Genomic DNA, 17,154 nt, shown 5'->3' with positions numbered 1-17,154 from the left:
AGTCATATCCGTAAAAGGATAGATATAGGGGATGTTTAAATGTACCTTGTTTTGGGAAAGGACGCCCCGTGATCTAAAAAGTCCCTCCCTGACTTGCGGGAAATTTTTGAAAATGAAGGACAAGGGATTTTGGGGTATATTTTTTTTTGGCTGGCAAAATAAACATTTCCAGATTGAATGCCCAGAAAAGAAAGAAAGCTGAACTTTAAAGGAAAGCGCTTTAATTTTTCCAAAGTGGGGGGAGGGTGGTAATTTTTACTTTTTATTTGAAAAAAAAAAGGAGTTTCATTTCCCAAAAACCAAAATTTATCCATGGTTTTCAAATTTTAATTTATAAAATATTAAAAAAGGGGGGGAAAGGGTTTTAAAATTTACTTTTAAAAACCCCCGGGGTTAAAAAAACAAGGACCCCCGCCCCTTTTAAAAAACACTTAAAGTGGCACTTATATTTTCTTTAATAGGAAAGAAACTTTACTTTTAAACCCGGGGAAAAATTTGGGGAAGACACCTTTTTAAAAAACTAATCAAAATTTCCCACACTATGAAAAGAAAAATTTTTCCCAAATTTTTTTTTTTCCTTCTTTTTGGGGTGAATTTGGGAAAATTTATAAAAAAGTACTAAATTTTTTGGATGGGTTTTAAAAACCCTACTTTTGCATCAAACTTCTTTTTAAAAAGGGGTTTAAAACAAAGGGTTTTTTGGGTTTTTTGGTGTAGGGGAAGTGTGTCATTTTTTATATTTGTTTGTGAACGAGCAAGATTAGGTTTAAAAAAAGAAAAAAATTTTCGTTTCAATTCAGCAAAATTCTATTTCGGGTTCCCTTTTAAAATTTCCCCAATTTAAATATTTCTCTCCCTATCCCTTTAAATTTTCAAAAATTTTTGGGAAATTTCAAAAAAAAATATAAATGATAAATCCCGAAACTCCCCCCCACAAAACCAATGCCCCCTTAACAGGGCCCTCCTTTCCGGGCAAAACTTTTTTAAAAAACCCCATAAACCAAAATAAATTTTTTTCGTCCCGGATGTTTTGAATTTTTTCAGTTACAAAAACCAAAAGGTGACCAGAAATAACACCCCACCATTACTCTTGACTGCACTAAATGAAATTTTAAAAAATTTAAGCATTTTGCTTTTTAAGGGCTTTTCCTTTAGAATTTTGTTTTTAAAGATGCTCCCATTCCTTTGGGCACAACAGCATGCAAAAATATTGGTACATTTATTAGGTACGGATTTTTGCTTAGCATTTTAATACCCCAAATGGGTTTGGTCATTTAAAATAAGCACTGCACAAAGTGCTCACCAATGAGAGGTTGTGTCATATAGTACAAGGGCATGGAAAAGGCGCAAGTGGTAATGCAGTCTTGTAACATTTTAACAATAACCAATTTTACACAAAACCCTGCATTAAAGTCTATTCAAGCTGTCTTCATTTGTTTACAGGTGGAGAGCCTGTAGCAATGGTCCGGTAATGGGGGCGAGAGTACATCAGACAGGGGAGTGAAGTTGGCAGATTGATTTTAAATCCCGGTCAGTTGAACTTGTACAACAAAAGTGATACGGAGTGAAAGCACCTAGTCATGATTGAACAACAGCTCGTGCTGCATTTTGTGTGCAAATGTCTTAAAGTTGAATATCCAATCACAAAAGGTCATTATGGCCTGTTAAACATTTTTGAAATGCCAACCTGCTAACTTCTATCCGTAGATGGACATACATGGTATAATTTGTCATTAACTATATCCAAAATGGGCTAAATTTAATGCCAGATTACGGTAAATTTCTGCAAGGTGCTGAACCTAGAAAGGTTTTTAGAAATGAATCGTTGTTATTATTTAAACATTTGAAATTTTCATGTGTGTACTTTGAAACCTATTTCGTTTTTTGGATGAATAGTACAAAGGTCAAGATCAGAAAGTAAAGTAAAAGAAACTGTCTCAAAAGATCACTCTTTTGCGGGCGCCAAGATCCCTTGGGATCTCTTGTTTTTGGGTGCTAACGCAATGTACTCGCATTTCAGGTTTCTTTTTTTAAGCAAACGCCAGCTTGCCCGCGCGCCAGGTTAAAATTGCCGCGGGCTAGTGATTTTTTCAAAGAAGATAGTCTACCGGGCAAGCAAGTGAAGTTTTGTTGTTAAAATCCGAGATCAAAGATCTGACTGAACTTGTTACGTCATTGATGATGCGGTCACTCGTGCTGATATAATTTACCTAAAGACATTGAAAGTCTTCAGTGCATTTTACAGTCTTACTGAAACTTTAAAAGAAATTTACTGGACAGGAGGGTAATCTCAGATAGGGATGTCATTGTTTAAAATTTTTGTGTCGATATATCTATGTACATATAAAGGCGATGATTCAATATATCAATTCACATGCGTAAATGTCACAGATTGTTGTATCTTCTTGTTTCTACCCAGTTCAGATAGCAGATGTTTCAGAAATATGTGTTCATTCCCATCGCAAACTAAGCATGGAACTCTGCTGACTGTTTGAATTTATTGTTTTGACACATGGATCAGCATTTCAAAAGAATCGCCATAGAAATAAGTACTTTCATCATATCATGTGTGTTTTGAAAAACAGTAATTTGCAATAACTAAATGTGATAGTAGCAAGTTTTAGTTTGTTCTAGTCATTACAATTACTATAAATCATGAAAATCATTTCGATGTGTGAAAGTTTATAACTTTTGTATATGAATCATTTTTGCCATGCGAGATTTGGTTCTGTTGTAGTTAGGTATTGTTGCTATATATTGAGTGGTGATTCTGTTGTTAGATTTTGTAATTTTTTTCATATGTTATTTTGTAGGTGAAATAATGTTGTTGGCATTTTATATTCCTTAAGTGATCTGTGTTCTTACTTCCGCTCTCTGGTCATTTCCTTTAAGAAAGATCTATTTGAGGTTCAGTTTGATTTGCATCATTTTGATTTTATGAAAAAGTCAAAGAACATTGATTCTGAGTATGCTATTGAAATATTCCATCCTAGATTTGGTTTCAGGTTTATTCAGACTGCTAGAAAAAGGGCTCTTGAATGTGTGGCTGATGACTGTCCTGTGTTAAATAACGAAAGCAAACTTATTGCAAACTTTCACAGGCTTGTTTCAGTTGGACCAGAGTTTATATGCTCTTCCTGCACCCAAACATTCTTTAAACATCATGTTAAAAATGCCTTAAATTTGTCTAAAGAAACAAGACAACAGTTTTTTATCTGATATACATAGTGTAAATGAGATACAATGGGTATGTGTGACCTGCTGGAAATCTCTCAAAAAAGGGAAAATTCCAAAGTTTTGGTTACATAATGGACTAAAATTTGTCCAGTTTAGAGGAAAGATTAGTTTCACCTAGACTCCCTTTATGCATTTACGTGAAATGCCAAGAGGAGGCCAGTTAAATTTGCGAGGTAATGTTGTTAATGTTCCAGCTGATATAAACTCCACCATTAAAGCCTTGCCAAGGTTGCTTAGCGATGATGAAACTATTATGTTAAAACTGAAACGCAAGCTTGACTATAAGCATCATGTTGCATTTGAAAATATACGCCCAAATAAAGTTTTTGAGGCTGCCAAATAGCTTGTTAGCAACAGTGCATTGTTCAGAAGTGTAGGTATTGTTATCAATGAAGAGTGGCTCCAACAGCCACAAGAAGCCTTTTGCAAAGAAGATCAAGGACAGACTACAAGTGATGATAATGCTGAACCTGATTGTTGGACTGAGGACGAAAATTTCAATGATAGACTAACAGGTAACATGGATACTTTCATTTTCATAATTCTACTAGATATCTTTCATAGAACCAAAATAATGTCTAAACTATTTTATTCTTGCTACCAATACAAAATGTCTTCAAAATTCTAAAACAGAGAGAAAGAAAAGACTCCTGAAACTTCAGATTTGATAGTGTTGTTCATTTATACATCCATATTAATCTGTAAAGTTTAACTAAGTCTCTTGTGCTTAAACTCTGGGTCTTTAAAAAAAAGTCTAAAGTTTTCAACAAATGACAAAGAATACAAGAAGTAAATTAGTAAATTGCTTCTTTCAAATTTTTCAAAGGGAAGCATGATTGTTTTCCTTTACCCATTAATTTATTACCTTCCAGATATAGATCACCGAATCCAAGAATTTAAAATTATATTGGTCGAATGTCCTGTCCTGTGCTTTCTAGTTTTGGCAGTTGGTATAGTTACACTGAATAAGTATATCATGAAGTCAAACTACTGCTTTGTTAACATATTACTCCCTTTATGACAAAATACTGCATATTCAGCCTACTTTCTTCATTAGTTTAACTTTAACATGCTCTAAATCCCTTATTAAAACATTATTGAACACATGTTTGACATATGTACATAATTAATTAAAATAAAAAATATGAATTTCTGATGCATAATGTGACATAAATTAATCAATTTAAATCTTTTCAGATGGCAAGTACATCAAATAGAAAGAACAAGTGAAGGACCCTACAGCTTGGCGCAAAAACTTAAAGTACTGTCATGTGGTCAACCAACTTCATACACAAGGAAAGATGGGGAAGAAAAACAAAGTATGACAGTAGGAGTAAGTGATGGGAGTTGTGTCCACAAGCTGATCGTGTATGATCCAGCCAAGTTTAAATACATGAAGGTAAAGAATAAGCTTTGACTTTTTTGGAAAGAGCATAAATAATATTCAAATATCAAGACAATAGGACCTAACGGCCTCCGTGGTTGAGGTGTTAAGAGTTGATGGCTTCTAATCCAGTTACTTCTCTTGTGTGGGTTTGATCCCTGGGAGATGCTTTGGTAGTTTAGCAGGGAGGAAGGTAGTCTAGTACTGGTGTAACTCTACAGGAACGATGGTTAGGAAACTACCCGCCTATATGACTGAAATACTGTTAGAAAAGGCATAAAATGAAAGAAACAAAACACAATAGGACATTCGAAAGTTGTTGAAAATTTTAATAGGCTATCTTTGTTTTGTTGTGCCAAATAACCATTCACAGTATACTTACAGTCACTATATATGAAACTATTGAAACAATTTTGCATATTTCTTTATCTTTAATATATAAAGTAATGATAGCCAATGACAACTTTGTAACATCACTTGTATAGGAGACAGACAAGTTATTTATAAGGAATTATTTATAAGAATACATTTTATTCTGTTTGTTTGAAAAACATTGCTTTGAGCATCAATATTTGTTGTTTCTTTATACCTATAATATTTTTACCATTTTGAAACATGTTGATTTACAGTTTGTAATTTTTCTATATTGGTAGGTTGGACATACTATTGTTACTAGAGAAACAATTAGAAGGGAAGAAGATGGGATTAGAACCATTATTATAACAAAAAACTCAAAAGTTTTCATGGGGGCACCGATGGAAGTTCCTTCGGCACATGATACACAAGCTGACAGAATCGTCAACCCTCCCCCAGCAGAGGAAAAATCTGTGAAGGATGCCCTTGGTTCCCCTGCAAAAAAGAAAATTACAGTAAAGGGAAAAGTAGTACAGGTATGGATAAATTCAATAGCAAAAATTTCTTTTTCTTATGATACACTTGTCAAAAGAAAACAGCCGTGCTTCTATTATGGTTTGTTTCTTGTCAACATTGATTAAAATTTTTGTTGAAAGGTTAAAAGCTGCTTGGCATATGTTTTTTAACAAATAGATGTAAAATACGAGAGATACAACAATATTTTGAATTGCTCAAAGTACTGAAAATTTTATAATACTTAAAATATGGCAAGATGGCAGTATTGAGATTATGTACATTATTTTAAAGGGGATAAATCTTTATCTTATGAAATAGAGGGTATTTGTTTAGTTCAGTGTAAGATCGTAATATGTTTATGGGTGAGCACCAAAATGTATATTTCACGAATGGCGTAGCCAGGAGTGATAAAATGAACTTTTGGTGTTCACAAGGTGAAATATATTTCGATCTTACACTGAACTTAACAAATTTTCTTTTTATTATAATATATGCAAAGAAACGTTTTAAAAAGACATTAATCCTTTTACTGAATGAAAAGCACGCCAAATAATAATACAACGTGACATCATTTACGATGTCACATCATCAATTGGTACCCAGTACAGTGCTTGCTGGTATTTCACTTACTTTATTTTCACTGATATATTTCTGTAAACCACGGAAAAGCATTTAATAAATATATTTATATACTTATCAACAGTAAAATTATTTAGTTCCATTATTATATGGTTGATTTCTGAAAAAATTTGAAACATAAAATGTCTGTTGTAAACAGAATGAAATGTTCCGGAACAAATCATTTTTTCATTTACAGTTTTAAGGAAGCTATGACTGTGTGATTGCCCCTTTAGCTCTCAGGCAATTTTATTTTATACAAGCATTTTGGAAGCTTTCTTTTTTGCAATCCGAACAATTATTATTTGTATCAGATATATAACTTTATATACCTTAAGCTCAACTAGAGCACTTTCATTAATTATGCAAATTAATCTTGAGAAGTTTTAATATTTTGATTATTTGTTGTATGAGCATAATATTATTACTAGGCATGGAAACTTGATTGATTTGCTATTTTACATTTAATATTTAAATTGCACTTAAACGTGTTGGGGACGACATTTGCTTAGATAGAATTGCAATTATTACAGACATGTACATTTGCAGGAAGATGAAATTAAAACTGTGAGTGTCAGGGGTGAAGAAGTGAAAATAAAAACAATAATGCTGAAAGACAGCACAGAGACGGCAAAAATCACCCTGTGGCGTGACCTAGCTACAGCGGACACTAGACCTGGTGACTACATACAGGTCACAGATGTTGTAGTCAACATCTACAACAATCAGGCCTCACTTCAAACAACGAGTAGGTCAAATGTGAAAGTGAGTATACTTTGAATGAAAATTCAATTTCTCTGTTTAGTTGTATAACACTGAAAGAAGATGTGTGACAAAATTAATTTTGATGTACAGTTGATACAATGAAATGTTATGTTTCAACGTACAATACGCACACATCATTAGGAAAGTCTGTGTGTTACATTATAAATTGTTTTGAGGCTCTGTAATTGTCAATAGAACAAGTTCTTTTTCCTCGGCCATGTATAATGACCACTAAGTCTATTGACAAGAAAGTAGCAAAAAAACCAACAAATTTGAGCAATCCTTATCGTAAAAGCTGCACTTTAGTGGGTGTTAAGCAAAACATTAATATTGTCCATTAATCAAACATTTTAAAAAGTAATAACATCAATACAAGCTTAGTATGACAAAATACTTATGGAAGACTGCTATATTTTTGAAGTTATGTCACTTTTTACTGAAAGCATTTGTCAATTTGCTTATTTTACTTAAAACATTTGTCAATTTGCTTAGAAAGCAGAATGATAACACAAAATATGAAATACATCAACATAAAATATGAACTTTTGTATATGACAATACACAGATGTTAACCAAGGACTTTTTTTAAAGCAAGTACATTTTTACTTGAAAATTGTTAAGAATTAGTTATCGGTAGTCATTACCCAAAACAGAGGATAATTAACACAGCATGCTATCTTGACAGTTTGACTGACATTGATATATGAGAACAATAAGGATTCAAAATTGATATTTTGTTACTTTTAATGTCATCATTAATGCCTTGTTAACTGTCAGTGTTGCCTGGACATCAAATATATCAAGACATTGAAGAATTTCCTTTTCATAAAGGTGTGCAACTATGTAGGGATAAACCATTCATTCCCAATGTCGTTGAATCTCGATCTCCATGTTACTGTTAGACTGTGATTAATTGTAAACATATACCAATTAAAGATGTTTTTGTTCATTTCTTTGTAGAAGTCAGAAATTCCAGAAGTAAAGAAAGTTGTGACAGTTGAAGGAATCTGTATCGACGACACAGAGGCAGAACTCTTCTTAGATGATGAAAGTACGCTACAGATTGAACTTTGTATTTTACTGTCGGCCTTATCACTGGAAAGTGATGAAGACATCATGGCCAATGGGTCCTTTAAGCTTGATGTCGTTTGTAGTGGGGATAGAATTCTTAGTGCCATAGCAGCAACATGATGAGTGCTACATACTGACAAATGTGCCATATACTCGCTATGATGTGTGACAAAACTCTTTATTTCTGTTTCAGAATTATCTTGTCTTGAACTAAGAGTTTTTATAAATATTGTCTTGATCTCACTCCTTCATTAACTGTAGCGTAAATATATGACTGTAAAGTAGCGTAAATATATATCTTACAGTCCTGTTTAACTTTTTGCTGTAGCTTCTTTATTTATTCATTGATTTAACTGGGACTTCTAAAATATTCCTTTTAAATAAAAGTTGAATCTACTGTACAATTAAGATAAGAATTATTTTTCATTTTCATTCCTTACATTATCAACGACAAGAATAGTTACTTCAGCATTTTCATTTCAAGAGTTATTTCCTCTTTGAACTTATAATTTTACTTTATATATTATATAGATTTTGCACTTACCATTTATGTTTCTGTAGGATTTGTCAAATTGTTCTCTAAAATGGTCTTGTTATGGTCACAGGGATATTATGAGGTGCAATTTTTTTAACTTAAATGTGTTTTTTTGATACCGATACAGAAATATATTTGTATCATAATTGATTTTTATGCCAACGCAGCATCTGCAATGAAGTGGCATATAGCGATTTCCTGTTTGTGTTGTGCCTGAACTTAAAATAAAATCTTTCTGAAAAACTTCATTCAACCAAACTCTGCAGGATTATTCCTTACATAAAGTGCTTCCAAAATGCTCAGAATTTTATTCCATGAAGGTTGCCATTTCAACAAAAAGATAAAAAGAAATTACAAGAGCCATGTCAACATGGCCATCCCCCGCCGAATGTGTTTGCTCATTGGAAGAATGTATATGTAGTACAGCAGAATAATTCCATTTTAAGAGGTCTTTTGGTAATGAAAACTGATGGCTATAGTGATTACAGATTTGAAACCTATGTGAATACTGATGGCTGAAAATAACAAAGGGCAATAACTGAAAAATAATGCAGGGTAGGTTATCATTCTTGTGTGCTGCATCCCTCCTCAGTAAAATCTATCCACCTATGAAGTTTCAAGTTGATACCTCAAATACTTTTTGACAAAAAAATTGAATTGAAAAATTAAGTATGAAAAATAACAAAGGGCAATAACTCAAAAAATATAAAAGGTAGAGTTATCATTCTTGTGTACTGCACACCTCCTAAATGAGATCTATGCACCTATGAAGTTTCATAATGATATCTCAAAGGCCTATTGAGTTATGCTCTGGATAAAAAAATATTTAGAGTTATCATTCTTGTACAATGCACTCCTCCTCAATGAGATCCATTCACCTATGCAGTTTCAAGTTGATACCTCAAATACTTTTTGAGATAAGCTCTGGACAAAATAGCATGAAAAAGAACAAAGGGCAATAACTCAAAAACATTGTATAGGGAAGAGTTATCATTCTTGCGCACAACATTCCTCCTCAATAAGATCTATCCAACTATGACATTTCATGTTGATATCTCAAAAACATTTTGAGTTTTGCTCCACTCAGGTGAAAAATTAAGTATGAAAAAAAACAAAGGGCAATAACTCAAAAATTATGAAAGGTAGAGTTATCATTCTTGTGCACTTCACACCTCCTGAGTGAGATATATGCACCTATGAAGTTTCATGTTGATATCTCATAGGCTTTTGGAGTTATGCTCTGTACAAAAATCAATTTTGAAAAATAACAAAGGGCAATAACTCAAAAATTATGCAGGGTAGAGTTATCATTCTTGTGCACTGCACTCCTCCTCAATGAGGTCTATCCATCTATGAAGTTTCAAGTTGATAACTAAAATACTTTTAGAGATATGCTCCGGACAAAAATGTCGGACGGAAGGTCGGACGGACGGAGACTATTTCTATATCCCCCGCCGCCTTTTCAGCGGGGGATAAAAAAACAACTTCAGTTTAAGACCCACAGGGCCTAGAGCTTAGATATTTTGAATACCGCATTGCCTGTTGGACCTCTACGAATTTTATTTTTATGTTTTAGCCGGAGTCAAAAACATCTATTTTTATTATGTACATACAGTAACTATAAAAAATAATTGTCTAAAGATGCAAGGCCTAAACCTTTAATATTTGGTATATAGTATCTTCTATAAGTCTACCAAATCGTTCAAATTTTGCACTAGTGTTAAAAATTGAAATCTAAATTGGCCCCACCACAGGGGTTCATATTATGTTCATATAACAAAACTTCTTTAAAAGCTATTTGTTTCAAGGAAAACATCTCTTTATCAAATTGTCTTTTATACATGTGAACATGTGATACATTTTTTTATATGCCCCGAAAGGGAAACATAATATAATCACACCGTCTGTCTGTCCCACTTCATTCATGTCTGGACTGATTTTAAAATAATTTGGCACAAATGTCTACCACATCAAGACGAATGTCGCTACAAAGACCCATGCCCCTACCGTCAAGGTCACACAGTTTGAAGGTACTCATTCTCTCAAGACAAGACAATGTGTCGCGTCCAAGAAACACATCCCTACCTCAAAGGTCAAGGTCACACTATCATTTTGAAGTTTCTCATTATCGCAATTAGAGTAAATAGGTACACACATTCGTGTCCGGACTGTAACTTTGTCATGCATCGAATGATTTAAAATACTACGCATAAATGTCTACCACATCAAGACTGTGTCGCAGCCAAGAATTACGTCTCTACCTCAAAGATCAAGGTCACACTAACATTTTTGAGTTTCTTAATTAGAATTAAAAGGTACACACATTCATGGCCTGGCTGTAACTATATCATCATACAATGCATCGAAAGATTTTAAAATAACTAGGCATAAATGTCTACCACATCAAGACGAATGTCGCTACAAAGACCCATGCCCCTACCGTCAAGGTCACACAGTTTGAAGGTACTCATTCTCTCAAGAAGAGAGGAAGATACACATTCATGTCTGGACTGTAACGTTTTCATGCATGAAAGGATTATAAAATAACTTGGCACAAATGTCTACCACATATGTGTCGCAGCTACCCTGCGGAAATGACCACATCCATATCAATGCCGACCATGGTTACACCATGGTTGCCAATGATATGACCTTGATATGCAATTACAGAAATTGGGGACTATGAAATGGTTGTGGTATGACCATGTTATGAACATGTCCATATCATGGATCATCATAGTCAAAGCAAAAGAAATGTTTTGACCATGGTAATAATCATAGTTAAAATGACAGCATATCATGGATATCCAAATAAATGAAGACCATAACATGTTTTTTTCATTTGATAATATAATGGCTTGAACTACATCTATATAATTTTTCCTTCAATTCTCCTTTAAAGCTGCTTTAAAAATATAAGACATGTATTATATTTTGTCCCTGACAGAAAACTAACACACTGATGTATTTGTCAATCTATATTTTTTTATTACCTTGAACAAGTACTTCTAAATGAATTGACCTTCTATTATAAAAATACCGCCCTAATACTTATTTACAAATAATGTTTTCTTGTCTTATCTAACTGGACATTCTCTGGCCCCATATATCGAAGTCCGTCACACCCATGTGTATATTCATTTGGATCGTCAGCTGGAAAAGTTTGAAGCATTTCATACAATAGTGGTGTTGACTATAATAATCCTGATGTCCAGAAAGCACAGTTTTTTCTAATAGTTGTTTATAATTATTTGGAAGCCACGATTTTGATTGTGGATTTGTTGACTTATGTAAAAGTATCAAGTCATCAATGCAGTTTCCAGCCAAATTGTATTTCATGGCAAATGAAAGGAACGCTAATGAATAATCTTTTTCCTTATTAATGCACTGAGCAGACTCACACTGTTCATTGTTTACACTACTGGCATCAGAACTTACAGAATCTGTATCAGAACTTACAGAATCTGTATTATCCAGCACATCACCAATTTCCATTAAAGACTGCATTGATTCTGTTTCATCAGTCAACAAATTTCCATTTTCATTGTTATCGATAAGGATACGATTTTCACGAAAAGTTTCATGTGCTGTAATATTACTAATAAAATTTTCAATATGAAATGTTTCTTTATTCTGAGACGATTCTTCTGTTTCCTATTCTGAAGACAGTAGGGCCAGATTTTCATCTGTGATTTCTGCTTTTGGAACTGTAAGAATGAATATATACATTATAATAGACTTAAATACACATCACAGCAATGCTATGTTTGGTTAGAAGAAGAACTCTAAATGCTGATGCATGTCAAATGTGAAAGTTTTGGGCATTTTGGCTGTGGACAAGATTTGTGAAATCTGACTGTGACCTTATTATGCAACAAACCAAAACCATATGTAGGACAACTTTGGTAGGAGACCATCCAAGGATCAATCTGTTGTCCCTTAACAGAAATACTGTATAAGTGGATCATTATTTCATTTTGGTATGATGAAAAGTATGCGAATTGGCAACTAGCGACAGATCAAAAGAAGAAATATTTGCGCATGTTCAAAGTTTAACTAGTCAGTAATTTGTAATATTTTCTGATGGTGAATAATTGTTTAATCCTATTACTTGCACTACACAAAAATCACAATGTTCAAAAAATATTACCAAAGAAAGGTATATTGTGTGACTCATACCCAGTACAATATTTAATCAATTATCTTACTTGACTGGCTATGTATTTGTAAAAAAAAATATGTTATAAATTACCCTGATCAGGCACAAGTACTTGTCTGGAAGTTAGGTTCTTTTTGAACAGGCACACTCGGATCTCTATTGTATAGTTTGTAAACTGGCTTAGCTGGACCTAAAAATAATTCAATGTTGTATAATTGTGATACAAGGTGATAATCATAGCTTAAAAATACTCAGTATCAGACCTGAGATCAATCAAAAGACCCAGACTGATTAAAATGTTTGAATATATCATAACAGGCCTTAAATAAAAAAATAAAGAATGTCAGATACTCATGCCTGTGATCAAAACTGGAAGATTAAATGAACTTTTTATGATTTGATTGTAAACATAATTCTACACTTCCAACCAAAACTAGACCTATCACTGAAGGTGATTAATACCCCCACCAGCAACTTTTTGAAAAAAAAGTTGTCTGAAGAAAAATTTGAACACAAACTATCAACTGTGTACAAAGAAATATTTCAATTAATTGTAATCACAACTGGGGTCTCGAAATAAGCTTGCTATACACCAAGTTTGATTACAATATCTCATTCCTAACTCTAGTTATTGTCCGGAAACCATTTTTCTATTTTTAGTAACACTGTAACGGTGACCTTGACCCTAGGGGGTCCAAATGCAATACCAACCCAGGTCTTCATATAAGCTTCCTATACACCAAATAAGATTACAATATCTCATTCCTAACTCTAGTTATTGTCCGAAAACCATTTTTCTATTTATTCGTAATGGTGACCTTGACCCCAGGGGGCCCAAATGCAATACCAACCAAAGTCTTCATATAAGCTTGCTATACGCCAAGTTTGATAACAATACCTCATTCCTAACTCTAGTTATTGTCCGGAAACCATTTTTCTATTTTTAGTAACACTGTAACGGTGACCTTGACCCTAGGGGGTCCAAATGCAATACCAACACAGGTCTTCATATAAGCTTGCTATACACCAAGTTTGATTACAGTATCTCATTCCTAAGTCAAGTTATTGTCCGGAAACCATTTTTCTATTTTTAGTAACGGTGACCTTGACCTTGACCCCAGAGGGCCCAAATGCAATACCAACCCAGGTCTTCATATAAGCTTGCTATACACCAAGTTTGATTACAGTATCTCATTCCTAAGTCAAGTTATTGTCCGGAAACCATTTTTCTATTTTTAGTAACGGTGACCTTGACCTTGACCCCAGAGGGCCCAAATGCAATACCAACCCAGGTCTTCATATAAGCTTGCTTTACGCCAAGTTTGATAACAATATCTCATTCCTAACTCTAGTTATTGTCCGTAAACCATTTTTCTATTTTTAGTAACGGTGACTTTGACCTTGACCCCAGGGGGTCGAAATGCAATACCAACCGGAGTTTCCACATAAGGTTGCTATATACCAAGTTTGATTACAATACCTCATTCCAAACTCTAGTTATCGTCCGGAAACCATGATGTGGACCGACCGACGGACGGACCGACCGACCAACCGACCGACCGACAAGCTGACTCCTATATACCCCCCCTAAACTTCGTTTGTGGGGGTATAATTACCCATGTGAATTTGTCTTTCTAAATCTAGAAATTAAGAGTAATAGTTCTTGTATATTGTACTTCTCCACACTTAGACTCAGGGTTCTGTTCATGTATCAAGTTTCATGACAATACCCTTGATATTTAAATTAACTTACAATCCAGAGAAAAAAATGAAGTACATGTATGAAAATAAAGAAGAGCAATAACTTATGGGAGGAATAACAAGGTTACAGTTCTTGTCCATTTTCTTGACAAAACTTTACAAAACATGGCCTGTCCAGAGTACCAGTTTACCTTGACAGTGAGGTTACACTTACTTAAGGAATGACAATCCACCAGATGTGAAAAAACCCTGTTTTTAGTAGAACGGTGAGCTCCACAAAGAGTACATCTGAAATAAGTCTTTTTCCCAATTTTCACAACATCACAACAGTCTTTCTTTGATGAATTCATCTGAAAAATTAACAGGATAGTAAAAGAATAACCGAAGCAGTTAAAACAATGGTATAACTAGATGTTTTTTTGTAAAAAAATGCATGTCTCTCCCCTGCACCCGATGGAATGAAAGCCACGGGAAAGATATCACCTTTCTGAACAGATGCCTCTGTCATTTATTATGGTATAAGTAAGAACAGGGCTCTCAGTAGTGTCAGAATTTTACAAGTCAAAGTCAAAAATGTACTAGGACTATTCAATGGAAAAGAAATAACAAATGTACAGGTACTCCAAGTAAGTCAAAGACATATTGTAAAATAATAAACATCTCAAGTATGTAATTATTATCAGTTGTGTAGAGCTATTTTAGCGCTGTCAAATTACATCCACTGATGTCACGATTCAGTGCACATGCTATAAACAATGTTGTGTGGAATACACAGTGACATTTTTATTGAGTGTGATTTGAACAAATGTAGGATTTGATAGGTAATTAGGGGTGGATTTAAGGTAATTATTATTGCATAGCTGAAAATCCCATGTGGCAAACTGACTCTAGTGCATATGTTATCACCTGTCAAATGTGTTCATAAATTTTCCGGATTTTCACGTGTCCCATGTCAAACGAGAGCTCTGTATGACAGTATGAGGCACTATTATACGTTTGCCATTCATTTATTTACTTATTAATTTAATGTAATGTTTTTAAAATACATAAAGGTAAGACTTTATGAACAAAAATGACAGTTTTGGTAAAGCGACGAAACGTCTTGGGTAATTTGGGGCCAAAACGTTTTTGGGCCGAAATTACTAAACGTACTAGTTTTCTGTGACTTGAGATCTTGTATTCTTTTTTCAATCTTTTTATATTTCGAGATGTTGAATCACATTAAATTAAATTCAAATAAATATCACTTTTACCAGTGTCTGCGAGTGCTAAATTACTTATTGAACAACAAAATGAAACTTGTGTGCTTCCAGTTTTGTTTCTATACGGATAACATTGCACAGCTACGTGAGTAATATCATGTCCGAGATAACGTAACGATATCTTTTTTTTTTTTTTTTTTTTTTTACAAAATAGACCAAAGATTGATAACATCAATGTATTTTTTAAGAAATACAAGTTACTCACCTGTTTATCTGGCTGATTCGACGTCGGCTATACAAGTTACTCACCTGTTTACCTGGCTGATTCGACGTCGGCTATACCTACCCAAAAATATTCATGTTTTTCCGCCGTAGTCCGGGAAGAAAGCACCAATCGGAACATTATCTATAAGACTGACGGAAAGGGCCGAAAAGTTGCGATTGAGAAACCACATGGTTTCTGACGCGTGCGCATTGAGTTTAATTTGCGGGAAGACGTTCGAAAAAACATGTCAGCATCGGAGACAAATCTTGTTTTCTGGCCAGAAAAAAGTGTCTGGTCATTGGTACAGAATTCAGCAATAGAGACGGGGGCTACAATAGGATCCAAAACTCAAGTGAAGTTCAAGGGCAAAACGTATCCAGCCATTTTAATTGCAAGTAAGTCAATGCTTTGCAAAGACTGCGCGGCAAATGCAGTTTGCAGAATGATTGTCCGGTTGAGATTTTATATATAGAATACTCAAATATAATTTACTATAAACATTAGGTACTGAGCTATTTTGCGACAGGCCACGATAGTCTGCAGTAACAGATATTTAACATAAGTGGCAGTATCGGTGTTTAATTAATTTACCACACCCCCACCTCCAAGACCCTGATGCAACTTTTTTTATGAAAAAAAAAAAAAAAAAAAAAAAAGGTTTGGAGGGGAATTAAAGTATAGCGATTGAAAAAGGGTTGTATCAGGAACTGGAGTATTACGGGAGGTAAACAAACGCAATGACTGATACTGCCATCTTAGTCAAATAAATTTGGCATTTCCATATTTATATGGGAATATGGTTAGTGCAATTACTGGAACCTGAAATTCTATCCAAAAATTATCCCCCCATATATGCTATAAAAAACATAAGAAAGGCAACAACATTTTCCCAACCACCGCTACATTTGCAAGGAATATTCGTAAAAACGCCTGGAATTAACTTCGGAGCACACTTAATCAATAAAGTACATTAAAATCTATCAGAAACACTGCTTACTGAGACTCTTATCAACTATCCAACTTTTATGCCAATTGAATGAATTTATCACTGCTCTTCTCCCATCGTCGGTTCCATTGCCAGTTCTAGCAATAAACTCCATCATACCGTTATTGACCGAAATTCTATCCAAAACAAAAAAAGAATGATTTAAAATAAAAATCCCATATATTTAATAGTATGTATAATATGGGATTTTTATTTAAATCATTCTTTTTTTGTTTTGGATAGAATTTCGGGATCTACAAAGACCGGTTAATAACGGTATGACGGTGTATATCACTAGAACTGGCAATGGAACCAACGATGGGAGAAGAGCAGTGATAAATTCATTCAATTGGCGTAAAAGT

The 17,154-nt window shown here is 33.9% G+C and overlaps 1 protein-coding gene and 1 long non-coding RNA gene across 2 annotated transcripts; one reads left to right on the top strand and one right to left on the bottom strand.

The window, feature by feature from the left end:
* The first annotated feature begins 4,401 nt into the window (after positions 1 to 4,401).
* LOC132758639 (uncharacterized) lies at positions 4,402 to 9,081 on the top strand. Its single transcript, XM_060750330.1, has 4 exons — positions 4,402 to 4,636; positions 5,275 to 5,511; positions 6,659 to 6,874; positions 7,835 to 9,081. The coding sequence occupies exons 1-4, from the start codon at positions 4,559 to 4,561 to the stop codon at positions 8,063 to 8,065; spliced, it is 762 nt and encodes a 253-aa protein (XP_060606313.1). The 5' UTR covers positions 4,402 to 4,558; the 3' UTR covers positions 8,066 to 9,081.
* A 1,466-nt stretch (positions 9,082 to 10,547) lies between these two features.
* On the bottom strand, positions 10,548 to 16,392 carry LOC132758641 (uncharacterized). Its single transcript, XR_009629608.1, has 3 exons — positions 14,555 to 16,392; positions 12,733 to 12,829; positions 10,548 to 12,187 (listed from the first exon to the last, which is right to left on the bottom strand). It is a non-coding gene; the product is annotated as an uncharacterized LOC132758641 (long non-coding RNA).
* Positions 16,393 to 17,154: the final 762 nt, after the last annotated feature.

The sequence above is a fragment of the Ruditapes philippinarum genome, unplaced genomic scaffold (assembly GCF_026571515.1).
Source record: "Ruditapes philippinarum isolate M1 unplaced genomic scaffold, ASM2657151v2 ctg6488_1_1_1_1, whole genome shotgun sequence".
In the NCBI taxonomy this organism is placed as follows: domain Eukaryota; kingdom Metazoa; phylum Mollusca; class Bivalvia; order Venerida; family Veneridae; genus Ruditapes; species Ruditapes philippinarum.
This window is presented reverse-complemented; position numbering and strand designations above follow the sequence as displayed.